At 41.7% G+C, this 27419-nt stretch overlaps 2 protein-coding genes across 2 annotated transcripts; both read right to left on the bottom strand.

The window, feature by feature from the left end:
- Positions 1 to 631: 631 nt before the first annotated feature.
- On the bottom strand, positions 632 to 23114 carry LOC118404117. Its single transcript, XM_035803111.1, has 7 exons — positions 22248 to 23114; positions 9305 to 9450; positions 8938 to 9042; positions 7331 to 8622; positions 4769 to 4995; positions 3311 to 3395; positions 632 to 2896 (listed from the first exon to the last, which is right to left on the bottom strand). The coding sequence occupies exons 1-7, from the start codon at positions 22504 to 22506 to the stop codon at positions 2200 to 2202; spliced, it is 2811 nt and encodes a 936-aa protein (XP_035659004.1). The 5' UTR covers positions 22507 to 23114; the 3' UTR covers positions 632 to 2199.
- Positions 23115 to 25687: 2573 nt separating this feature from the next.
- Positions 25688 to 27309, bottom strand: LOC118410042 (transmembrane protein 74B-like). Its single transcript, XM_035811511.1, has one exon. The coding sequence runs from the start codon at positions 27271 to 27273 to the stop codon at positions 26632 to 26634; it is 642 nt and encodes a 213-aa protein (XP_035667404.1). The 5' UTR covers positions 27274 to 27309; the 3' UTR covers positions 25688 to 26631.
- Positions 27310 to 27419: the final 110 nt, after the last annotated feature.

Here is a 27419-nt window from a genome sequence, read left to right on the forward strand (position 1 = left end):
CCTTGACCAATAGTCAGACATTTGTCGTAGCATATCCAAAAAAATTCCAATCTTACCTTCAGTAATTCATTGATCAACACGTAGTAAGAAATGATCTCATGGTTTTAAATGTAATTATATAAAATCCCTGCCCCAGTTAATCGTGATTATGACGGCAAGTGTTTCACGCTTATGTAAATTACTGACATTTCACATACCTCCGGGTATTTTCCTGCTATGACTTTCATCAAATTAATGGCTGAAACAAAATTGTAACGGAAATGAAGATTCATTAATGTAACATTAAGGACAGTGACTTGTTGCTTGGAACTTCCTCTGTAACTATATACAGGCAATGGAGAATCACTGGTGGAAGATTGTTGTTCATCAGACTTCTTTCAGTCCACATGACGACCGGGTGAGTCAACATGACGGTCGGGCATTCCACAATTTGTCGCTAGGTGGCGCATCTGTATTGCTGTTGACGCTAACCTGACCGCCAACGACTATGTTGAAAAAGGTAATACGAGGACGCAAACGAGTTTTGTTGCAACGCGATGAAAGTTTTTATTCGCCAGTGGTGGGTTCTTATCACAACTACTTTACGATGGATCGACACGCAAATCGCAGGCTTTCTTTGCCGTAATTCGCCCCTGGAGTACTGTATTTTCCTTGTTACTGGTGATCACGCAGTTGCCGCAAACGCCTTCCTGAAGTACAAGTGCGCGGGTCTATGTGGAGATGACAGTGCATTAGGCGGTTGACATGCAACGCTAATGGATCTTCACGGCTGAAAAAGACACATTTTAACTTGAAAATTAGGACAATTAGGTCCTCGGGGAGTTATAAACGACCTTAATGTGAACTCAGACAATGCGACAAAGTGGATGAAAGCACAATTAGGCTCTATCGCGTGAGATGTTCAATTTGCTGCAAGCGTGAAGCGATGTTTGGAACCAAAAACACAGGAAACACATCTAGCCGTTACGGCATCTAATGCCCTGGCGTCCATTGAAAAGACTGTTTTGTTATTGCCGTACAAAGCGAAACATGTCAGCGACATCAAGCTAAAATTAGTCTCCTTACGTACACATAACAAGTCGATAGCACGTCTGCAATACTGTAAAGTGAAAACTGTTCGCTGTGGTTTAAACGTTGACGTTTTCACCGAGAATATAAACACCGTGAATATTTCCCTCTTTACAGCATAACCCTGCGGATTCAATCAAACTAAAACATGTCATTTTCCCCTACCGTGAAATTAAATCCCAACGAACATCTTCCATTTTACAGTGTTCGGTAAACCAGGGATTGGCATGACAAATGAACAATTGGTGGAATATTTGCACAACCTATTCTGTACATAGCTCCAACTATGTTGCAAAGGACATTTTACGTCTCATAAAAAGTGAAGGATAGCCATGTTCATATGCTCTAACACTGAATCAAACATTCATATAACTGATCCTAATACTTGAGCTTGCTAGAAAATAGACAACCCAGTTTCAAGTACATAAATGAATCACGGCAGCTTCATTCTAGATCTGTTGCATCATGCATGTGCTGTATTGTATGTAAATCTGTACAATATTAGTACACGGCCGATAGGTACACAAGTCCTGCTTACATGTATGCTTGTATCACAAAATACATCAAGTCAATCTGGATAAGACACCCTTATTGCAAGCCACGTTTATATTCTATCTCACGGACGTTAGTTCGGGAGCGAATATTTGATATGGGATATAATGTTATCATTAATATGTATAACCTGCTTCATGCATTAGTCTTAAATCTACCTACCTATGTAGACTCGGATAAAGCATTAAGTTATAAGACACTTGTGGTTTCCATTGACATTGTCACGAAATGAAGCTACCTATCCTTTTCAGTGTCTGCTTTTCTAGAGCTGGATAGTCATGCTTGTGAGTATGTCTTTGCCGCCCGAGGATCCTATTGTACGTTGTCATGTTGTATTGAGTGTTGCAATGCTCCTCGGTATGTCAGTTTGTACATCTGTACACATCCTTCGTACATATCAAACTCTGGAAAGTATTGTCATTCCTTGTTTACACTTGAAAACGCTTTATCTTGCATGAATAGACCATGAGTGAATTCTTCAGGTAAAATGTGATCAGTGTTACGAGATTCTGATTCGTTTTGCTGTTGTTGTTTTGTTGTCAATGTTCTTTAAATCCAATACATCGTGGTCTTGTCAGTCTACCGCGACGTTCCGTTGTTTGCTTCCTGAGGAACCTTCAGGTGTTTTTCCGAGCTTGCAGACGACAGAAGGCTGAGGATCGGCTGTTGGTCAGATTCAGACAGGTCAGAGGACGATCTGTGAGGGGAGGGGTCCCGGCTCTTCCCGCGGTCTATGGCCATGGTAGTCAGCCGCTTCACCGTGTTCAGATTAGCCATGGTCGCGTCCTCAACTTTATTCTTCAACTCCTTCAGCCCCTCAGAAATCAGATTGAACATGCCGGCAAGGAAGGTCAGTCCGACAATGATCCAACAGAAGACCGCGGTTTTGTACACTGCGTCGGTGTACGGGTCGTGAGCCTGGTGATCGTGATGGTGTTGTGCGGGGATGTAGTCCCCAAAGCCAACCGTCGTCAGAGTGATGAAGACGAAATACAGCGCGGTGTGATATTCCCAGCCCTCAACTATAGTGAAGAGGTACGCGGGGAGGAAACAAAATAATCCCAGACCAAAGACGAGACTCATCAGCAAATTGATGATGCGGATGAGTTTCTGATTGGACACCCTTTTCCGGACTTTTTTCTCGACGAAGCGACTGACGTTACTGAGCTTCTCTCCTATCCCAGTCAGCATGAACAACGTTACCGGGATGCCGAACAGAGCGTACACAGCACAGAAGATCTGACCTCCCACTGTCTTGGGAGTGATGTGTCCGTATCTGTAGAAATGTGAGGAAAAAAATTGTAAAGAAATTTTGTTTGCCAATTTTCATGTGCGAAATTTCGCAACCCCCTTCTCCTAGGGGTTTGCATAGTAGAACACATCGTTCTTGAACTTTGTCTTTCTAAAGAGGATAACTTACTGAAGATGCGGTACGTTGGTGTTGTCGCATCGGCCAAAAAATCTGACAGAGCGCTCCATAGATTTCATCGATATAAAACGAATATTTTAGCTCTTTAAGTGTTTTATTGTCTTTCAAGTCATTTGCATGATATCCCCATTACAAAGTCAAGTGTAACACAATTTGAATCTAGAACGCAGCGACAACTCCGAAGTCCAATGCGATATCCATCCCACACAAACATAGTATTTCATAGAGGTGATTACACTAGACCACAGGAAGAACATTTACCCTATTGTTGTGACCATAGTCCCGCACACGAACAGAGCCTCGTAGAACGGCCACGGCTTGGCTGTGAAGTTGGCGGGAGGTATGGCTGAAGAGACGGAAAATGTTAACAAATATTGCAGTTATGCTGACGACAGTTGAGTTGTGTATGTAGTACATTATGGAAAGCAGTCAGTCAGATGATAGAAAGATTTCAAACGCAAAAACAAACGGACAAGCATGGAATTGCTATACTATTACTAATTTCTGAGGGTTGCATCTTGAAAACGTTTGTGATGACTATCTGTGGTGATCTTTCAATAACATATTACTTGTTCCGCATTGGGTTCTTTTACTGGTCACACCGTTATGAAAGAATGTACATTGTATAGATAACTGAACAAATGGCTTTTATTGTACGTTTATTCTCTTTCAAGCTACGTACAGGTCAAGGTGATAAAACAAAAGTACAATTACAGTGAAATAAGAACGTGGTATTGTGCTGAATCTACATCTACATCAACTACTAGTGTATACTAGTATGTAAAGGTTCAACTTAAAATGATAATGCATGCATTTCTCTTTCGCAGATGTCAATAAATCGCATCCCACTGTGTGTTAAGAATAAGAAATTTAAAAAAATGTTAATGATAGAGTGTTCAAGTTCCTTTCCTTGCGATCGTAAGACTTATCGATAGCACTGCTGAAAACCTACAAGAGGCCTCGTGCGTGACAACGTCTCATCAGTACACTTTAGTAGCGCTTGTAATGGGTGACCCGAGCAGAGTAAAGTATTTACCTTTGAATTTGAGATAATTGTACATCTCAAGGCCCCTGACAATTGCTCATCTTCTTACTACCAGATGTACCCTTTGGTACGATTATCAAGAAAGCCCGGGTTTAGGCAATTTTAGTGTTCATCACTTTTTGTTGCAAAATACAGGTTTAAAGTTGGTTTCTATAGCTAAATAAACTATTTTGTCAACCGGGGTTACTTAATTAAAGAGCAGTTAACTTTGCGTATTCAACCTGTCAGATGCAAAGTAAAAAGATTAAATGCAGAGCTTAAATTTCAAATGTAATGCAATGTGTTATGTTGTTAGACCATTATAGAAGGAGTATATTTGTCTATTTGTCAGTTTGGATAACCAGACATGGGCGCCTTAGAGCTTCGTTGTCTGTCGCTATTCTTCCCATTTTCATGAGTACTGGTATATTCTCCACTGTCCGCAAGAACATGTCAGAGGAAAGGAAGAAAGTCCACTATTTACAAAAATCAGCATTCAGGTGCGGTCTACAGAAAAAGTAAGAAATGAAGTCTTAAAGCGCACATGCATATGTTTCTGAGCAGTTGTTTTAAAGATAAGAAGATGTAACTTGATTATGTAAGCAGTCAGTTCTTGTTAAAATATGTTCAGGTGCATCTTAAAACAACAACCGATCTTGAGCGAGTGACATGCATACATCAGAATGTGTCTTTACCGGTTTTCACTCCCACAGATTGAAGGACTTCCTCGACGAAAGCGTCCAGATCTTCCATGTCGATAGAGCCACTTTTGTTCCGAAGAAAGTTCATCTTCACCTCAGTTAGATTGCCTACGTACGGCTGCTTCTCGACACCCATAAAGACAAAAGCTCCGATCATCAAATACAGGAAAAATGTCACGATTAGTCCTGCAAGACTCTTCCACTTCATGTTGACTATGAATAAACATCAACAATTGATCATTGGATCAAACCATAACCAGGCTTTAGAGTTACGACATCTAGAGTTAACAGCGTGAAAATAGTGGCCTTTCCGTAGGCGGCTGACTTGTGGTTTGACTCCAACAAGAGAAGTCGTTGAAGAAGCTGATGGAGACGATCGCGTGATCTGTAGTGGTTGGTCAATCGTCTATCTAAATGCACAATAGCGAAGTCCCCCCCATGGGATGGGAACAGCGACGCCTGGGCAGTTCTTATGGTCGTTGAAGACACATTCGGGGGGCATTTCAAATGGAAGTCTGCTACCTTTTTGTTATGATTGTGCTTCCTTTTGTTATGGAAGTTTGAACATACCCCGAATAGTTTTAATAGACGCGAGTACAAAACCACATCTCTGAAAGTAAAGCTTGAGTAAAACGCAATCAATTGTAATCAATCTACTGAATCGAAAAATCGTAGGGCAATAACCACAATGAACAGGCTGATGATTACTCGTCTTGTAAAATTGTTAGCCTACTTAGTTATTGATAAATGAATAAAACAGCCAAGATGCTAGTTTTGGCTGTGATGATAGGTGTATATTATATAATGTTACAACATAATTATCTTTTTAAACACCAACGCACGCATATAAACGGACCATAAGATTAATGAAGAGATTTAACCGAAATGAAATTCATCACTGTCTTTGATGATATTTGTTATTATTTTTAAACAGTTTAGCAACTTAGCCGACGAGAAAATGAAATGTCATTGTAAATTTTTGCTTATTGTAGTTCAAAATTTACTTTAACATACGATTGCGAATTTGAAGTAGGTGTAATTGTTTTAACTATCGTGCCCGACCAAAGATAAAAAGAGGTTTAAATCTCAGAAAAAAGTGACGTCAACATAGTGCCGTGCCAGCGACTGCGGTCGGTACATGTCTGCAATCCATTCTAGACAGTAAATTTCGTTTGTAAGAACGACCCAGTATTCTAAACGGTCCCTTAATTGAAATAGAATGCATGTTACTTTGAAGACGCGGCCTTGAAGTCAATATTGTAGAATGTTTTGCACGTTTCTTGGTTACCTCATAATTCCATTAAGACTAAATATACGACCAAATGTCTCAGATGGCAGATTGAAAGCATAGGCCTCTCATCTTGAATTTATGTTTCTTTCTACCTCTACCATGTTATAGTTTACAGCTAGAGTGCAATGATAGAACATCTCAACCTTTTCCGAGTAGATCAGACGATAGATACATATTCTAATCAGATTAATCACGAAGTTTATTGACACAAGGGTGTCTACAAATACAAATACAAATACAAGTACAAAGATATCACAATGCCATACAAAATGCACCTGTCATTTGAATATCTCAGGTTTACAAACAGTTAGTTGCAACAGTAATATCGTAGGTGGTGATACGAACAGCTTTCACCAATCGACAACAACAACAACAACTACTACTAATACTACTGCTGGCCATCACTTCATAAATACAATAGTTTTATCTACACCCACCAAGGCGCAAGCATTGAGACAGTGAAACATCTAAAGTGGAAGCGTCATTACAATTAGATAACATCGGCTTATATTTGAAGCAACAGTACGTAGTTTCGTACGCGCGATTGGGAGGCAGTTGCCGTATGGTCTGCAGTTCAGGACGTCATCAACAGAGGTCTCCTTTGAGATGTGGGTTACAAAACTGTTGGTACTGACTTCTGTGATGACATGTTCTGATCCCAATGAATACGACAATAGCAGACACTAGTAATACGCGGCAACCATAACATTCACCCTCGGTACATTCCATGGAACTCTGTAAAATCTTGTGCAATTTGCCACAAGATTATCTACCAAAAGTCGCAAGGACTAAATTTGTCATTCTTCTGACATGGTTGTGTGAGATACCATCACTACTATGTTATTCATTGCCGCTACAACTGGCGGCTAGCGCAAGATTCTTTTATTCTTGGTCGGGCTGCCACTTTTTATGACTGTCATTCAATCAAATGCATGTTGCAGCGCATCCAATCTATTTGGCTTCACCAGAAATTCAAGAAGACCCTGTTTTCACTGGGTTTGATTGTACTTTCAAACAGTTAGGAATTGTTGTAATGTAGTCATCAAGAGTCACCATAATACAAACATACGAAAACCTTCACGTAAAAATTCCGTCTTAACATAAAAGTCCAGTTTAACTATGTTATACACACCAGCCGATTAGTTGATGGAAATTTCATGATGGTACCATTCCGGGATACATTTTGTGACGGGTCTAAACTCTGTTGATTCTTGGGTTTCGTAATTGTGTATGCTCATTTCGAAACGTTGTGATTTTAGATTAACCTGTCCAAGTCTTCCTGTTTTTTAGCGGTAGAATCTTGGGTTTCTGTTGCCTCAGCAGCTGCTGCCGTGTCGTCTTTTCCAGCGGGAGACTCCTTCTCTGAACCAGCTGTTTTCTCTTGGGATCCTGAAGTTTCGTCGACGTGCTCGACCTTTGCTGGTTCCGCCTCTTGTGGTTTTGCCGCGTTTTCATTCGACTGAATTGCCGCTTCTGGTACCGCTGGAATCACTTCCGGTTCACCTGACGTCCCCTCCGGTACCTCTGGGGTCACTTCCTTTACTTCTGGCTTTCCTATCGGTACCTCAGGCTTCACCTTCGGTACCTCTGGCTTGCCCTTTGGTACCTCTGGCTTACCCTTTGGTACCTCTGGCTTCATATCCGGTACCTCCTGCTTCACCGGTTCCTTCGTTTCCAATTCCTTCACATCAGGAGAGGCTGTATCGTCAGAAGCCTGATTGGTCGAATCAGTCGGCTGGTCTTCTGGACTTTTCTTGGCAGTTTCTCCTTCTTCTTTAACGGGAATGTCCTCCATTTGTATCCCCTCTTGTGGAATCTTTTGATCGTCTGTCGCCACTTCCTGGCTCTGAGCCGGTATTTCCGGTCCATTGGGTACGTCTAGTTCGGGTAGGTTCTCATGGCTTCCAGTTTTCTTGTAGCTCCCCTCAGTTCCAACGATGGCGTCTTCTTCGCTTGGTGTTGTCGCCTTCTTCTTCTTGTCATCCTTGCCCTTCTTCTTGTCATCCTTCCCAGTCTCCTTGCCATCCTTTATCTTCTCCTTCGAGCCCTCACCCTGCGCCATCTTCTTGATGCCCTTGACCGGCATGCTGGCAACATGAGCGACCTCTGACCCCACCTTCCCGACTTTCCCAGCCAGATCCTTGGCCTCGTGCCCAAACTTCCCCGCGAAGTCCGTCACCTGTCGAAGATGTTGATTAGACCGCATCTCTTCCTCCAGCCTCTCTTTCAGCCCTCGCATGGCCTCAGCAATGAGATCAAAGACGGTGGCCAAAAAGCTCAGACCGACTACGATCCAGCACAGGCCCGCCCCCCTTGTGCCAAAAGGTCGTAGGGCCAGTGTTCCTTGACAGGGTTTTGCGCCACAAACATGTCCCCCAAACCGACGGTGCTGAGCGTGATGAAGACGTAATACAGAGCGTCCAGGTTGCTCCACTTCTCCCACGGTACATGGATGATGGTAGGCCGGGACAAAGCAGAACAGGCCCAGACCGAATATGATGATGAACAGCACCATAAAGACCCGGATCAGATAGGGACGACGGATAACTCTTTTGACCTGAGATGAAAAAGAAACGTAAGGTAAATTCTGTGCTATGCATAAAGAGCTCAAGCTTAAATTTTCGAAACCTCCGCTGTGGCAGTTTTCTTGCATTTGACGCAAGCTCGGTTGCCCATTCATCTTCTAACAATTGTGTACATAAAATGATACTGTCCTTGGTGCTGAAACGTATGTTCGGTATTGCACTGGCTCTTTCTGCACTTCTTACTTGTAACGGGTTTCTGTTTTTGTGTCTATCTATCATAAGAAAAGGAATACAACTGACCGATGATATAGTGGGTATAGGTGATGTGTGGCTGGGACAATACTTACCCTATTCTCCACCCATCTGTTGGCATTTCCCAGCTTCCCACCAATGCCAGCCAGCATGAATAGGGTAAGCGGAATGCTTACAAGGGCGTAGGCGATGCAGAACACCTAGAAGTACAAATCGCAGAAATTCAGTGGGTCTCCTGGGTTTGTATAGGACAAGTTTTTGACACATTTTCTAGTGTCTGATTTTTGTTGTTATTTTCTAACCCCATATTTTGATTCTAACATAGAAACATTTGTACAAGAAAAGTTTTGTTGGAGGCATTCTTTGTGCGTTTTTTTTCGTCTTGCAATAATTACAAAAACCGCTAGGTGTTACCGTAACAGTGAGAGTTATAACTAGAGACACTGTTGTAGAATGACCTACCTTGCCGGCGTCTGTGAATGGATAGATGTGCCCATACCCTATGGTGGTGGCGATCGTACCGCAGAAGAAGAAGGAGTCGAAGAACCCGATCTTGTACGGCGTTCTTCTCGTGCCATTCTTGACATTCTCGGTGACGTTGACAAAATCTGAAAATTGTAAAATATTAAGGTTTTCACAGGTAGGACGTAGGATCCAAAACTAAAATTCTAAAACTTATGATGCTGAAATTAAGGACCTTTGTTAGCTTCTCGGTGGTTGAGAGATGTACTTTTTCGTATGAAGAGAACAGATGATTCTTGGTTTTGGCTCAGATCAATATTCTAGCTCAGAAGCATATACGTTTATGTGTGTTGGGGGGGGGGGGGGCTGAAGAATAAAGGACGTTAAGCATAGGAAAGTTTTTCCGGTTTTTAAAGCTGCCTACCCTAGCCTTTTTGTTTTGACTGATGGCAATTTTCTATCTGGCATCATAGTGATTCAAAGCAGACTTCCTGTACTTCACACTCTGCTAACAGAATTTTAAGTGTTGATGTAAGAATTTGCAATTAACACTTGAGCTTGTGCAATGCACATCTAAGTGTATATAACGTTAATCATAATATAATGTTGAAATACAAGTGTCTAGATGAAAACGTTTCATATTATTAAATTATATTTCTTGGATCACTTCGGCCGAAATGTTTTAAAAAGTAGAGAAAAAACACATTCTCTACCTACCGACCCTAATTTTTTCAGCACTGTAACCAGAAACACAAGGTTAATGTTCCTAGGCCTTAGAGAGAGAAGCATACATATACAGGAGACACAGCTGCACATAACGTCAATGTGCAGGCAGTTGGTGTGTAATGGTCACACAAACAGACGATCGGGAAAGAGAAAATGATAATCATCTACTGATGATTTCACACCGGAGCATTGAATGAACGTTTAGATTTCCCCATTACGGTTTCGGTAACCTATATTCTATTCCCCGGCCCATCGTTTCAGCCGCTGTTATGGCTGAACATTTCAGTAGCATTTATGACCCAAAACGCTCGCCTGTGATCACGGTGCTTCAGGGTAATACTTGCGTCATTCGGCTATGAGTCACTTTGAGATAAGGATATTAACTGGGAGAATCGATGGCAAACTAAGATGTTTTTCAGTGCTATATCAACGTAAAAGTGCCGTTTTATCATTTGTAAAATTACCTGTCCATGATATTGCAAGCATAACACGGGGTATAATGACAGAGAGATAAGGTAATGGATACCAATAATTGCTTCGTGTGCAGCAATGCTAAAATGCCTAACAGCGTGGAAAGTTAACCCACACGTAGTCTACCATAATAGCAGTGGATGAAACTTTTCGCTGGTCCTTGATGACACTAGCACTCAGCAAAACCATTTCCGAAGGTTTCAAGGAGCTCTGTGTTTAGTTTGATATAGTAGCAGGTGCTGTGTCTTGTTCATTCATTATCCTACGAAAAGACACGTTATTTGATACCTCGATATAGTGCCTGATTTCGAGACTATAGACACTGACACACGACAGCGCTGTAGACTGAGCTGATAAAACACGGCATGCTGCAGCTTGTGTGGATTCCGAGGCTATAACCCGATTCACGCTCTGTGGCACGGCAGCCTTCACCCTATTCTGTTCCCGAGTCTATGACCCAAACTACTGTGGAACGACAACCTTCACCCTATGCTGTTGCCGAGACTATGACCATGACCGGAGCCATTGTGGCACGACATCCTTCACCCTATGCTGTTGCCAAGGCTATGGTCCGAGCCACAGCTATGCCATGACAGCCTTCACCCTGTGCTGTTCCCGAGACTAGTCATACCTGACGCCCAAACGTCAGCGCGCTCCGTTGTTGATGGATGGGAAGTAATTTCGGCCTGCTTAGGTTACAGAGCCTCGTCCATCACCATGACAACCCACACGACCCTATCACAGCAGGAGATAGATGGACGTTTCAGGACGACATACCTTCACGCATTGCGATCGATTTTTGAGCAAGTTTCACCTTTTGTTGACTAGATTAACCAATCAGCATCCCGGTATGAGGTGGGAGAAGCAAAGACGAAGCATGGCATAAATAGATGTATATACTAGAAACATAACAGGTCCAAGAGACAAGTTTCTTTTTCGGAGACAAAAAAGGTAATGAACAGGGACTATACTTCATTTGCTGGAAACAAATGTGTGATGTAAATTGCATGACGACGTATTTATTTGATTAAAGATCACGATTACTATTGCTACATCATGCGCTTTAATTTCTTCCCATTGAAGAACGTACAAGTGTCATGGAACCCGTTATAAAAAAACTGGTATAGGGCATTTGTAATCTATATGAAAGCACAACTGTGTCCAAAAACACAATTGCCGATTTTTGACGGCAAAAATTCTCTGATATTATCACCCGCAAATCTCCGGTGAGTTAGGATGAATGAGTTGTTTTGGCGCACTATAACACCATTTGTGTAGTACTTTCCGAGAAAGCACTCGCCTTTCTTGAGTCGCGTGTTTGGACATCCAATCTGGTGAGATTGGTTTCGATCGGTGATCCAATGTAAGCATCTTAGCTCCAAGAAAAGTCGACTGGGCTTTTAGTCTTATTAGTATACTTCAGAATTTACCTAACAGGTCTGTCAGTGGGCAACGATATTTAGTAAAGTGCTACTCTTAACGTATTGCTTGACAAATAAGAGATGGGATCTTCGTACCAAAGAGAACCATTGCTGATCGCTGTTATGGATTTTTATTTCAACTGTGAATCTTCTTAACAAAAAGACACTCAACTTGTATTGCTCATATCCGTAATGGTTTGGATATTTCTTGTATGCGCGTACTAAACCAGGCTGTACTAAACTGCTATAAGCATCTAGGTACAATTTACTGTGGACAAACTGTGTATATGGAGCAAGCAGTTTTGGTCTAAATGTACTTAATTAACAACACCAAAGAAGGAAGGCGGAGTGCACATAGAAAAACTATCACGATGAAAGAAGTTGGAGAGATGTGACCATTTTAGATTCAGACACCATTACTAGGATCGCTATAAATATTCAAGGGACCCTGTCCTCGTCGTAAATTTGGCTGATGTATTGGTCCTTGATCGGCAATCTTAATGTGGTTTAGTCTGCAAGAACTAGAGGGTCTATTTAGCCACAATTGCAATATGGTCCACAAAATAGTACATACATGTATGTGTACACTCGGAGGTATTTTCTGTTTGTGGTGTTCTATTCACATCATCGGATTGTTATCTTAAATATGACTATTATAGTTACAAGCTTAACGCACATTCCAGAGCTATCAGTCAAGATTATGGCATATCAGTCAGCTGTTTAAAGACATTATCGACGACCAACATTTAACGATCACAGCAGTACACGTAGAGTTTAGTGGGATACGATTTTAATCCGAGGTAATCCATAACATCGCTTGTGACGTCTTGCTTTGGGAGTTTTGGTAACTTTTTGATTCTCCCTAAACTATGGTATTGATTCTTGAAATAGACATTTTACCCTGAAAGATTCATTTCGGAGAAAAGGAAAAAAGTCACGATTTTTTTTAACGTGGAACGGTACGAGGGGCGTGCAATAAGTAATGGTCCTGACCCACTTTCAGTTGTCTGATCTAAATGAAATTTTGTCTGTGTAATAATTCATATCTCTATGGGTTATGTTGCAAAAGACAGCTCTGAACTAATTGTGGTTTCTGATTTACTGGTGTTTGAACTTAGTCAGGTGCGAAATGGACCAGGTGTGAAATGGAACCAGTTGAGTGTCGCGCAGTGATCCGGTTTTTGTATTTGAAAGGACGCACACCAAAGAAGACTTTTGATGAAATAAATGAAACTTATGGTGATGATGCCCCATCATATGACCTTGTAAAACGCTGGCATCCTGAATTCAACGTGGCTGGGAGTCTGTGGAAACAGCTCCCAGACCTGGTCGTCCCTCTTGTGCCATTGATGAGGCATCAGTTGGAGGACCAACCTGGGGTGTCCTACAAAACCGGTGTCCAGAGCTGCATCAAACGATGGGAGAAATGCATAACTCTGGGTGATTCCTATGAAGAGAAAGACTAATAACTGTGCCAAGTTTCATTAATCTCCTGCTATGGGAAATGGGTCAGGACCATTACTAATTGCACGCCCCTCGTATGGTGTATGTTTGCGTTCGCCATTGCAAATTTCTGTATTTTTGTTTTAAACCAGAAATATACACATTACAATTTGGCCTGAAATGGTAAAAATTCTATAAAGTTGACTCCTGGCAGAATTTTGAGATGTCTCCTTATCTGTACTCGTTTAGAATACATTCTAGAACTAACTACACGTGTGCGAAATTTGGCATTTTTAGACATATTTGCACAATTTTTCAGATGCATGCATGTCTGTGGACTAGAATTAAATTGTTAACTTAAGTAGCTATACTGTAATACCTATAACAGCTTCACGACCGTGGCCTTTATGTAACCTATGCCGTGGGCCAACAGATCTTTCTTCCACGTTTAGAAATTTAATCTCGACGCCATAAAAATTTTACGACACGTCTCTCTGTAGGGCAATTATGGGGTAGCTTTAATAAGACTGGATGGACAACATGGCATGCGGAGGCCTTGTTAAATGGAAGCCGTGTAATTTAAGCTCGTGCTCGGGACATCCTCTAGGGACAGGTGTTCAATCATGCTGAGACACCAGGTACGCGTGTAGGTCAAACAAAACATTTCTCATTTCTACCTGGGCTTGAAGCGGGAAACAGTTTGCCATTTGTGACAAGATCATACGACTTACGGATAAGCTGTTATTTCTATCTTTACCTGAGTTCTGTTTTGGTTGTCCAAATGACCATCAAACATTTATTACCCTTGCCAAGAAGGTTAGGCTTTTGTAATTGGTTAGTTGGATGTTGTTTTGGACAGTTTAATATGGGAATCTGTGGATGGATCTTTATGATAGTTGGAATGAGGGTAGGTATGGTCAAAACAAGTGATTGTAAACCACCTGGTAGCTCTATGTGGTACTGCAGCAGAACTTCCTGCTTTAATATCTCGTGTTCTGGATATGCTATGGTCATAATCGTGTAACGGTAGATACCTCTTGGTCTCGTAAGGAGTAGTATAGGCTTGAGCCCCCTTGCAGCTTTTATTTTGAACTGTCGATGAGACCTTGCTTTCTTCTGCAGACGTTCCTTTCGACAGTGTTTCTACTACATGTAGTAGGGAAACTCAGAAGTGAGGCACGTGCCTCTCAATGGAAACACCGGTCAGGCGCTGTGTGAAATATTGTATGGGACGGGTTTATATTGGCGATAATGGCACCAGTATTACTCCACTTTGTCACGATATCACAGTAACAATTTCAGCCTTTAATGGCCAGTAATGTGCGGCTGTGCTATCAAAATGTTTCTTTCGGGAGCCCAGAATGACAGGATTTCCGGTCATCTAAGGCTTGGCTCTGGCCAGGATTTAGAGATTAGAGTGCTGACCATACATAGTCACGGGTAGGAAAGGCTTCATAATGCAATACATGACATAATCTCTTATCACAGGGGAATTCTCTAAGGATTATGAAAACCTACGTAGTTGGCACACACACACCACAGTTATGCGTGGTAAAGATCGTAAGGATTAGGGGCTCCATGTTCCACCACATTCCGAATGTTAGTGCCTGTACAATGTACATGTATTTGATTGAGTCAGTAACACACTCCTTCTACTGGAGGCCGCAACCGATAATCGACCTTTTTCTTTTTTTCTATTTGTCAGATGACTCAAAGAATTTCGAAGACAAAGAACGGGTTTCTTTAAGTTTTTTTGTGTTCTGTCATTTTTTTTAAATCATATCTTACATTGTGCAGGATATTCTGATTATAAAACCAATGGTTGCAAATCAAATATTTGTCACTCAAATGTCGCACAGGGATTGTCTCTTTGAACGTACATTGAATCGAGTTGTTTGCGGTAACAATTTGGAATATTTAGGTGTATATGGCATCGATTTTCAATGCTGCATATACTCACGAGTATTGTTCGTGCATTGAAATGTTGCTGTCGTACTAGCATCTGATTTGAATTCGTTATTCATTTGTAGGCATACGACGTGAAAGGAGTAAGTAGGCACCATGTATTCCTTGTCACGGTATTGCATATATCTTATTTTGCATTTGCGACCTTTGCTTAACAGTTAGCGGCCGTATATGCATTCAAGTCTATGCACGGATTATTACTTCCATAAAAAAACGAAGATTTTGCTTTCGTCCTGTTTGCTAATTGAATATTGTAGAGTAACAGGATGTGAAGCTCGAGATTGGCAGGATGGGAAGGTTGGCTTGGCCCGGGTCCAAATTTGGTCTCGCGGGCAGGAAAATTCATAGCCATTTCATGGAGGTGTGAGGTGTTTGTTGTTCTGTCAGCAGCTTATGATCATGATGAGCTGCTTACCAGCACTACAAAGGGGTACAATCTTCTTTGCAGGTCAGGTCAACGCTTTAAAAGTCCATCTATTTATAGATAGAGATGTTACTATTGGATATTTCAGACGGAACATTTGATTTCATATTCTTAGCAGAAAAAGGCGGGGAAATTGCGGCCCGTAGACAGCCAAAGTTCCTTGGCTCCTCTAATTTCTCTTGCTGATGAAACGGTTTCGTGTCAAAGGGCAGGGACGCAATCACCCGGCTTTAATTCCTCAAGCCGACTTTCTACAAGTTCGATTCCGCTAGACAAGAATACGCTTCTGTCGACGTGATTTTGGACTATTCCGGCCATTTTATCACTTACCGAAGGTCAATTACAGCTATTGCGGGCGCGCCAAAGAGATAACAAAATCTTCCATTTTGTTTAGGCTGACCCGAATGGCTAAAAGGTCACGGTGCCGAGGACAGGTACAAAGGCTCGATGATTAGATTTGGAATGAGATATGGTGAGCAGAGGGCTGAGGAGACCTCCATGGAGGCATTATTTGATAACGGCAGTAAATCTGGAGCAGGGCTAAAGATTGGTAAGTGACCAGTAACCTTACATTGCAAATCTTACACGGTGCAAACGATGTAGGGGGATTGGACGGGCAGTTTTCGACTGAAACAGTATTTTCCTTACAGGTACTTGACAGAAAGAAGGTGATTTTGCCCAAAATATAATCTCTACAATCTATCTGTCATGTGCCCTACAAATGTAGGACAATAGTTAATGTAATAGGCAGGTTCCTTTACAAATGGCATTTGGTTCAAAGACGCGTGAAATATGACATTCGTGGTAAGAACGTTATATCTATAATCATAATTCTTATTTCAACAATGTTCCATTACGATGCTTTTTAGCACTATCTGGTCATCTTTCGAGAACCCCATATTCCCCATTAGGAAGCATTGGCATCCGTCAAACAGTTGTGAGCGTACCAGGCGTTGCGTAGTGTTACGGCAGGGTGTTTGGCTCAAAGCCCAGGGGTCCTAGTTTCAAGTCCCTTGATATGCACCGACGTTGTGCCCTAGGTAAAGGCACTATAAACGAATTTCCTGACATCACACAAGGGAAAATGAAAAAAAAAAACGCTTTGGTGAGGGGCGTCCCTCGGATAGGAGGTGCTGCGTTTGTTAATTGAGGGCCATACCTCATCAAGAAACCACCACACCTATCGAAAGGAGTTGGGGTACTTTCCCGGCCCGTGTGATTGTGAGTTTATCAATTAAACCTGTCCGAAGGCTAACATAGACAATGCATAGGCAGAACATCCGGTGGTTAGAGTAAGAGCTGTTTCTTCTGATACTTTATGTATCCTTTATGTACAAAGGTAGGCAATACACATGATAAATCCGAATTGAAGCGAACATTTACAGGAAAACATCTGTCACTACAGGAAAATCATGTCTGGGTGGTTTCCAAAGATAAGAACTCAACATCAATATAATAACTCTTCTGATGGAAGCCATCAACGGAAGGCTTTAACGACTGTAACGTTGATTTAAGGACCAAATATAGCCATAGAAACCGTACCGAGCCACCATTACGTGACGAGTGCTGTAGACTGGCTCTTTCAGGAGGAGGAAGTTCCGTTGACATAACATTCAAGATAGTGCAGACTTCCTTTTGATTTGGCCACACTAAGGACACAGACCCACTTTGTCTGGGGCACCCTGCTGTACACCATAACAAATACGTTATATCATTTTCACATACCGACCAACTCGTTATCTCTTCCCCTTTGAGTCCTCGTGAGCGGTCAGAAATAGTTGCTATTACATAATGTATGATTCTATGATTGAAGTAAGACAAGACAAACATGAGTTGAACATCTCACACCCCATGAAATATTCAGTTATTCAAATGCATTGTTTGATAATAGCTCAATCATTATGCAAATAAGGATATGATTAACATCACGTGTGCCCATTGATTACTTCCGCTTTTAAACGTCAGATAGACAGACCAAAAGCATTACCTCCCTGTGAATTAATAGCTTCTTTCATTGCCCCATGACATGAAATGTCTGTCATGTCTGATAAAAGACTATTTCTACCGCCTCTGTACTCTACTTCCTGTCACTCCCTCAAGTCTGACCTTTGCGGTGACATCGACTTCCTACTAACTTATCTAACTAGCCTTTTACTTCCATGCGCATGCCTAACTCTCTTTAGCCCTTTAAGATTTGTCTGCAATAACTGGCAATAGATCACAGACATTCTCGCGATATTTCGTATCGACCGTGAGATTTATAAGTGACAGCTACTATAGATATTGATAGTCTTCGAGTTGGTGCTAGATTCCTTTAACGGACGGTAATGAGGACAGGGAGGGATATATAGCACAAGGGACTATCAGTTAATGCCTTGTGAATTCCGAAGACCATGATGGCATGATGTTCTCCATACCATTATGTTTGTTCGGTAAGGCAGACGTTATTGTCAATTGGCTTTTCTTTGAAGCTCGTTGCGGTCGAGTTTATTACTCGAAAAAACACTCCAGTATTGTTGTGCTTTTAGATTACAACGTTCTAAGGATGGTCTTGTGTTAACCGTCTTACTTGTCAACCGATATGTTCCAACTTCTGTTTGTCCTCGTAGTTGTCAAAAGGTCGACATTTTATTAATTACAGTGTTAATTTGGACGTGATTCTTCAGAACAGCACAGAACCACCCTAATCGCGAGCAGACATCTAAATGTCCTTTCTATGATGACACAGTGTAATATGATTACGGAATGTCCATCAGTCAGGTCAGTGCCTTGGATGCAAGCCCGATCGTTACAATGGTCAGCTTTTCTCAACAATGTTCGACAATCAATCTGTATCAGTGTAAGGGTAGTTTCCATATCCATCAACGCAGGTCAAATGGTAGAAATCGAAAGCGTGAAACACCTTCTCGTTGCAGTCTTTGCCAGATTCTTCTTCTGAATGACACCTGTATCTGTTCATGCTGACAGGACATTTTACTGTTCTGGACTAACGATGGGGGTTGCCATGGCAACTCGCTCCCGTTGCCTTACTCGGCGAGCCGGAGATTGATTTTCGTTTTCCTGCGCTTGACGGGTCAGGGATGGGGTAAAGCAGCCTTCAATCGGTCAGAAATAAATGGAGGGGGTCAGAATACAATAAAGGGGGTATCTGGATGAAGCAAAATGAGGGCAACATCCATCTTCAACAGATATAGAATGTCCACACTTATTTGTTCATTTCTCAACATTGACAGCGCTAGTTGCATTTCAGAAATAAGGGGTCGCCATTGATATTAAGATCAACTTTAACCATAAGTCATAGGCTTTGGAATACCCTATTACTGTATTCTTTTGTAGAACCGGGCTAACTTGGATAGACCGGTCCTGGCTGTCCATTACAGTTATCAGTTCAACCAATGCTAGTATGGCATTTATCGGTTCGAACAATAAGAGAACGGCCACATGTCCGTCTAATCTGTGCACCTTTATGATTTAATTTTTAATTTTTACGTTTTGATGGAGGTGGGTGGGACTATGGAATAGGCTTATTGTTTTACGTGTTGAGATAATGATTATCGTCAGACTGATCATAACAATCGGTATAATCTGCATTTAGAATCGCTGGCTACTTTTGACAGAGGCATTCAGATTGTCAGCGCCCTAGCGTTTGATTGACATCTGTGTGGCACAATCTTTGTCAGATCCACGCCAGCCGGGACGCTTTAAGTCTGTTTGAATAGGGAGTTACAGATACGTGAAGCGATGGCGACTATGTTAGGCCATCTCTGTTGGCTTAAGACGGCCCATGGCCTGGAATAAAGTAGTATTCTATACATCGATCGTAACTTTTGATTGCTCGGTCGCACTACGATGAAACTTCACACAGTTTTAGTACTACTTTAAACACATTGAATACTTGTGATTTTTTTTGTACATGCCGGATTTTGGGTTAGAAATAAACATTTTGGTTAAAAAAAATGTTGTTTATTTCATGAGTCTAGTCCCAGCTGGAAACAAGACTTTAAATTATGATATTCCAAAGGATGAAAGCCAACCTTAAACTTATCATTTTTATCCGCGGCTATTTTGTTTTAAATTAGGATTATATTGTTTTTTGGGGCCGAAAACATCAGAAACGACCATTTTTTTCAATTTTTCGTTAAAAATGCACCATAGTCAAAAATATAAAATGATTAAACAAAATAGCCGCGGACAATTTTGATAAGAAAGGGATAATAGGTAAATCTTGAGTACAAAAAAGATCAGTACTCTTATTTTGAGCTGGGACTTAAGCCGTAAATGTCATAACTTGACCGCACAGACACCGACCAAGGATAAAGGGTCCTTACGGTGCCTGTTTACGTTGAAAAGTCGCAAATAACTACAGGTTCGAACGCGCGTTCGGTTCGAATTACGTAATGGAACATCATAGAACACGCGTTCGAATTCGGCTGGACAAGGGAACACGCGCCCGAACTCGGACACAAATCGAGCGTAGCTCAACAGAGATGTAGCGCAGTATACTTGGGTGGCGTATGATGGCGACAACAGGTCAAAGATGGGAGACAAACTGGGCTCGGAGTTTGCTCTTCACAATTTGACTTCATATTTGATGCTTTACCATATCAAATTAGCTTCAGGATTTTGTATAAGGACAGGAGTATGATATCTCACAATAAAAACCTCTAATCTCTAACCTGAACACCGGATACCTTTTACCGTTTTCTAAGAAAGACCCAGGGATCCTACCGAAATTCTACCGAACTAGAGTATGCTTTGATGCGTACATATCAGACGTTGCCATATGTTAGCACAGAATAATGTAGAAATCGCCTTGGAACAAGAAATCACTGGAAAATATTTATTTTCTATTTCAATATTGACATTAAAATAATTTTTGATGAGTTAACCCCAAACTCATCAAATCATATTTTATCCATTTCGGTAGATTTCACCCTTAGTCATGTGTATTCTGGTATATTCTGATGAATGTTAATAGTCAGACCACATGAAACGGATTTCGTTTACATTTCAAAGTGATGGCCTTATACACAGTAGTCGTCTTATTACCCACGTTTATTACAGGCAGGCAGGACATCATAGAAAGGTGTAGATAGAGTTTAAGCTCATTTTCCACTAGAACTGATTTGAAGGTCTAGGTTATGGTATGCAATCTCTTTACATTACTGTTGAGAGGATATGAAGATCACCTGACTAACCTTTAAAATAGGAGAGCCTCGAAGAAATGATAGCGTTGGTTCAGGTCCGCCTCATGTTTATAGCCAATAGTACCATTACCTTACACGCGTATATACTCTGTGCATGTCAGAGAAAATCATGCATCGGGGGAAAACTGGAGCAGAAAATAGTGCAAACACATTTGACAGTTCTTGAGTATTCCGTGTTTTGTATAACAAATAGAAGATCACAATGTCCTTGTAAGCGCCACGAGCAATTGTCAGTCTAATACATCACGCCAGTACACCTGCCACAATTGTTCACATATGTGGGTCATTAGTCAATGACTTGTGACATGGAGTATCCATCCTGACAACGTGAATAGAAGCACGGGTCGAATCTACAGTGCTTTAAAGAAAGCCTAGGTTGTGAGAAAGGTGTGAAAGGTGTGAAAAATGGACTATTAAAACGCTGTCATTCTAAATATGAGGAATGGGTGCACCCAGGAGGTGTAATAAACTGTGCTATGATCCACTTTGATTATCCTCAAGAGGTTGGAAAGTATGGAATAAGATTTTTCTCGACATCCAATAATACTTGACCTTCTAGGGAACGAACAATCTGACATTCAGTGGAAATTACTACTCTACGCAGAAAGACGCATAAAATATACGAATGGGCATGATAGGTCAAGGTTGTGGATTTATCGTTCGTTACATTAAGATGTGAAGTGAAGAAGTGTAGAAAACAAAATGCGTTCCAAGGTACATAAATGTTGAGGTTGAAGGAGGGAGAAGCATGGCGACAACAAACTACTACTAGTTATACTGTGCGTGCGGTTACATAATTTACGGTTACGTTGCAAAAATACAAGCTTAATTGTATTTTTTAGTATGGCATAAAGAATGCATGTACGTGAAATAAAATGGCATTTGTGACTGACGAATTTGTGTTTTTCTGAATGAACATCTTGTCTTTGAGCTTTTGTATTGTTTATAAACAAGTAGCAAATATTTTGATAGGAAGTTGATCATCTATTTACGGAAACACAAATACAACATTGCATACGTCAGTGGCAGGTAGAATTTTGCCAGATTTTTAAGCAAATGTACAGGAATAGAATCGCCGTGCGAGGTAGTGAAGTGCTAACATCCAGTAAGGTGCCAAGATATTGGACATATATATGAAGTCCTGGAATCTGTATATCGCGTATGGCTGGACATATTGAATTTCGACCGGAGGAGTGGGTGGGCGTTTTGCCACGATTAGTCTAGAAAATTCGGAAACATTTAATCAGAACGCTTGGCTCGGGTCAACAGCAATTCTGCACGCCTACCTTGATTAATTGATGCGCTCCGCACCTGCTGCACCGCATCGATGAGCTCGAAGAGTTCCTCCGAGGTGACGCAGAGGTTCTTCCGGGAGACGAAGTCCTCCACCACCGCCAGCTCGTCCCCCTCAGGTCGGGGAGTAGTAGTTTCGGGCGCGGGAACACCAGGGTGGTAGGTCTCCTCCAAATATTTGAAGACCACGGCGCCGATTAGCAGGGCGGCTACGAATGTGATGAAGAGCGCCAGCAGCCGGTACCACTTCATGCTTCGGACTCAGTGTCGGGGGCCAGAATTGACCGATGCAATAGAGAGATCCCCACGGTTGGAAGTCCGGATGGTAATATCACCTCGCCCCCGTACGAAGAAAAGTTGGTCCAACACAGATTATGTCTTTTAAGCGGATATATGGCCAGACACAGCTTTCGCATTTAAGCCGGCTTTACAGCAGCACAGCAGGTTTGATGTGGCTTTGCTACAGACTCGTGCACGCTCACAGAAATACCAGGCGCATATATATGCATCGGGGAGAGCCGCCCTTCGCTGGCATGGACCCAGATGATTAGACTGCAATGAAGCGCTACAATTATGCAATAAATTAAGCCACAAATATTCTAACCAAGGCGTAGCGAATTCAAAGTGCTCCGTCTGCAGCGGGAGCCGAATTAAACTGCGTGAAGGTGACAGCACTGTTAGGGAGGGTACAGGACCGGTCCACTCGTGATGGGATAATCATGGGTAGAAGAGACGCATCTCTCACTAGGGACGGGTTGATTTGATATCGCAGCGAGGGGCAGTTCGTTATTTTCCATATCACCGGTGTGGAATAAATCAGTGTGGCTGCTGGAGGATTTGTTTTGCACGGGGAATCTGAATTGGATTACTATACGGTAGTTTTTCTGCACAAAAACATTCTGGCATATATCCGAATACAAAATGAAACCCTGACTGTATCATGTTGTAGATGATAAGCTAATGCGTTAGCCTGCAGTGCAGTTATATTGGTAAAACAGTACAGACATAGAATAAAATGATTTTATAACATGTTATTATGACATGTTTTCAAGCGGTCGATGGCAAAACATAAGCGAAGATAATAAAAATTTACAAGAAATTTAGAAAACAAGAGAAACATAAAAACAAAAAAGAGTTTACACCAATATCTCTAAATTATGTAATTGGTGTCCGGTTATAACCCCCTCTTTCAGAAACTGGTCCCAGCATATAATCTTTCTGATCGGTCCCAAGCGATCGTGTATTTGATTTATGTCACAAAAGCACAATTTACCATGTCACATCTGCCTATTATGTGTTGAACAATTGTTGTACTGTCAAATATTTGTGACCGCAGAGGCACCTTAGAGAATTTTATTATTTTTTTCTTTGGGTGATTTTTTCGGGGAACAGCTTGTCGTTGAAGTAGTATATCAGTATTGTGAAAATAAAGCGGGGAGGGGAGTATGATTTAAGTCATCCAAGTGTACTAATTGTTTCTTTTGCATACCCAGCAAACGTCATCATGGAGCAACACAACAGGTTTGTACTGAAGAACACAAGCCGCACATCCGGACGGATTTACTAGTATGTTACACACTCACACCGGGATGTCCGCCTCCTCTTTTCGATAAGTGTCGTGTACCCTAAGCAATATTAGCCCGAGTAAGGATTGTAGTACTTCACTTATCAAATTATTTTCTGCGTAAAAATCAACTCTATTCCATTCCATACCAACGATCAACATTCGATACCGCAGTGGCGCGAGGACGCTGTGAAGTCTAACTTATATTTGTGCGTTACAACATTTAGAGAATCCTATCGCGGCTTGTTCGCGCGCTATTTTTATTCAACCAATCAAAGTATGAATTAATGATGTAAATGTGGGAATATAGTGCAGTAGATATCAACTTCACACAGTTTGCCTCATTAAGAATATTTCCTCTTTTAACGCTCTAATATTGCTTAGGTTGCCATTAACATACTCGAGGTATGGTTCTCAAATTTCCATTTATCGGCTCACCCGACAGGAAGACCCTACCGACGCTAGTTACTCATTTACACCTAACTCGGGCAAGGAAATCAGTATTATGTGGCTTTTCCAAGGAGACATTCACCAGGACCTGGCAGGGATTCGAACTCAGTACCTCCAGGTTCTGAGTCAACCACCCTAACCACTAGTCCACCTGTGAAACGGTAGGTCCCTGTCATATCGTGACTTCCCGGAACTGGAGTCCCGTGCCAGATGGGATGAGATAAATCACTAATTTTAACATCAGCCGCACAGGGGCACTATCTTCCGGATACAGCCTTGTCACACGTATACTGTGGGGAGATACAAGGATCATAATCTTAGTGTTAGAGCTTACATAGTGATCCATCGCCAAGGGAGAATGAACTAGATTTTTAATCGCTTGTACAGGTATGTGAAGTGATACTACTTATGTAAACTTATCGATGCTGTGGTAGAAACTGTTATCAATATTAATGTGCCACAGGCGATTAAGTTTGATATCGTGAAGTTATCTAAGACTTCGAGTAGGACGGTATTGATAGTTAGGACTGATTTAAAGATATTTTCAGCAAACAAAAGCAAATAGTAACAAGCCAATTTTGACAAACAATGTGTGTAACTAGTATTTTGTGACTTTCAAAACGAGATAATGATGATAATGTGACCCATAATGGTAAAGATTTGGCAGAAAAGCATACTTGTTGTTTGTTATCAAATGGTCACCTTCAACATTTTCCATTTTTCAGGATATGTCCCCATCATACAGTATTGTATCGACCGTGCTGTGAATACCATGTCGACCATACAATCTGCAGAACTATAGAGCCAGAGGGACGTAAATTTGCCGCTGATTGCGGACTCTAATTTCATTCAATAATTCACGACAGATGAACAGCTCCCGAGGCACGGTATCAACTGTTGAGAAAACAATCATTATTCAATATGTGGGTACGATTCACGCGCACGTACTTCAACTCTAGTTCTAGAGAGAAAGACAAAACCTTTATGGGTAACATTAGTATCTTCCTCAACAGCAGCACTATCTAGCCTCCATTGCAGTCTTCGAACGGGGCTGGTTTTTAGTTTAGGGGGTGGGGGCGGGTGATGGCTGGTTCGCTATTTTCAACGTTGGCTAGGTTATCGGGGCGAAATTACCTTCCACGACAAACTCCCTTCCTCAGCAAACTCCCTTTCCCGGCGAAAGAGAACCTAGCCAACGTTGAAAATCGCGAACCACCACCCACTAAAATAAAATGAAATACAAAAAAAAAACGTTCAAAGACTGCAACGGAGGCTAAGCACAATCGTTTAACGTATATTGTAATGTTACCAGGGCTAGCCCTTGATAATCATTGTCAACGTGTATGCCACCAATGCAGGAAGGCGAAGTGAGCTTTTCCTAATCTAACGTCGTATGAGGAGATTTAATGATATGGGTCATTTTCCGGCTTTCCGGACCGCTTAGTCCCTAACATGACCACCTGCTCACGTAACTAACGTTCAGCAGCACATCATATCCTCTCAAATATAACTGTGGCCCAGTATTCATCGTCTCTTGTCATAAACCACTAGAGTAATGCCCCATATCATCCCGCGCATCGCGAGCAGAAGGTATTATTACATGATGATAGAACGCGTTGTCAGGTACAAAGTGGAACCAATTCTTCCTGCTCCCAACATCGTGCATAATGGCACAGGCGATACCCGTAACCACGGATATTACGCGAAATCGGTCATACTCAAAATGATATTACCACACTACTGTGATTGCTTTCAAGGTGATGTTATAGTATAATCTTGAAATGATCAAGAAAAGAAACAAGAAAGGCAAGAATAATATCAGACAGACGCATTTTTCTAAAATACTATTGTTACCATGTGGGCATTGCCGCATTGATCATTCTTGTAATCGGTACAAATATAATTCCATACGTTCAGTCCCTCTCACCTTTAGATTTTGTGTAAAGAAATCTGGAACATTGATATTAATCTACGTATACTGGCGTGATTTGTCTTAGTTTCCACATGACTTGAGAGTTAGAAATATTACAATATAACGCAGTCTGATAGTAATCAAGTTTCTGTTGCATCAGCATTATCATATCATATCAGAACTGAACTCGTATATAACAATAAACTTAATTTTCCAAGTGAACAAGCCAAGTGCGGCTTTGCGATATGATAGCGCAATGAAAAATTAACAACACTACTTATTACAGTCGACAAATTGCTTCCTAATACATGTAGTATGTATATGTTTTATCGTGTTTCTGTTTGTTGTTTGTTTTGTGTTGTAATCAAGGCTTTATCTAGTAGCATAGGAACTTAGACTGGCAGCAAATGCAGTATAGGAAGGATATGTCAAATGTGTTTAATGTACAATCTCATTCCTTCCTTTCTTGATACTGGATTTGTGTTTCTGTTGTAGAGTAAACCGGAGATGGCATCCCGATTTGGACACCAGCCTCCTCGTTCACAACTAACATCTCGTTATCCACGAGACTTTGCGTGGTTTCCCGGTTAGTCCGGGACATTTCGAACCGCTGCACGCTCCCATAATCCCTGGACGTCCCCGAACCGTTTGCTCCTGTTGTCGCGTTGTACAACTGGTTCAGTTCTCCCATGCAGATTGCATAGAGGAGCACCAGTGACAGTGAAATTCCTCCCATCGTCAAGAAAATAATCCCGGCCATGACACAGTTGTCAAGATGCTGACGTAAGATGACGTATTCTGTCTCGATTTTTTCAATTTCCCTGGCCGGCTGGGTGTCAGGGTCGACCGTCGGCTCCCGCGGGATTGTCCAGGCAACAGCCACCAGAACGATCCCCAGAATGAGAAAGCAGAGGGAGAGGATAAACCCGGAATCCACTGGGTCCCGTTTGGCGCCTGTTCTTCCCAAGCATGTCCTCTCCCCCAGCATCTGGCGCTGCACTAGCGTATTGTCACCGTCAGAGGGCGCTCCACAATGCGATGTTCTACGCGAGTCGCCATCATCGTTATTGACGGTGACGTCAACGGGTGCCATTTCTGTTTTGTTTTCAGATGTCTTCCCCCTGTCTGTGAACTGATAGTATCTATTTTGTTGATTCTCCTCACGTGCTCACTGAAAGGGCAAATAAGATGTCTCTGTCAATATACAACACAGATTAAAACCACGACCATTTGCAGGGG

The sequence above is a fragment of the Branchiostoma floridae genome, chromosome 2 (assembly GCF_000003815.2).
Source record: "Branchiostoma floridae strain S238N-H82 chromosome 2, Bfl_VNyyK, whole genome shotgun sequence".
NCBI lineage: Eukaryota > Metazoa > Chordata > Leptocardii > Amphioxiformes > Branchiostomatidae > Branchiostoma > Branchiostoma floridae.

Excerpts from the sequence above, each read along its gene's own strand:
- LOC118404117 (XM_035803111.1), bottom strand. The coding sequence starts at position 22,506 with ATGAAGTGGTACCGGCTGCTGGCGCTCTTCATCACATTCGTAGCCGCC. Across the intron at positions 9,451-22,247 it reads GAGCGCATCAATTAATCAAG|ATTTTGTCAACGTCACCGAG; the intron begins GTAGGCGTGCAG and ends TACAATTTTCAG. Across the intron at positions 9,043-9,304 it reads CATTCACAGACGCCGGCAAG|GTGTTCTGCATCGCCTACGC; the intron begins GTAGGTCATTCT and ends TTGTACTTCTAG.
- LOC118410042 (XM_035811511.1), bottom strand. The coding sequence starts at position 27,273 with ATGGCACCCGTTGACGTCACCGTCAATAACGATGATGGCGACTCGCGT.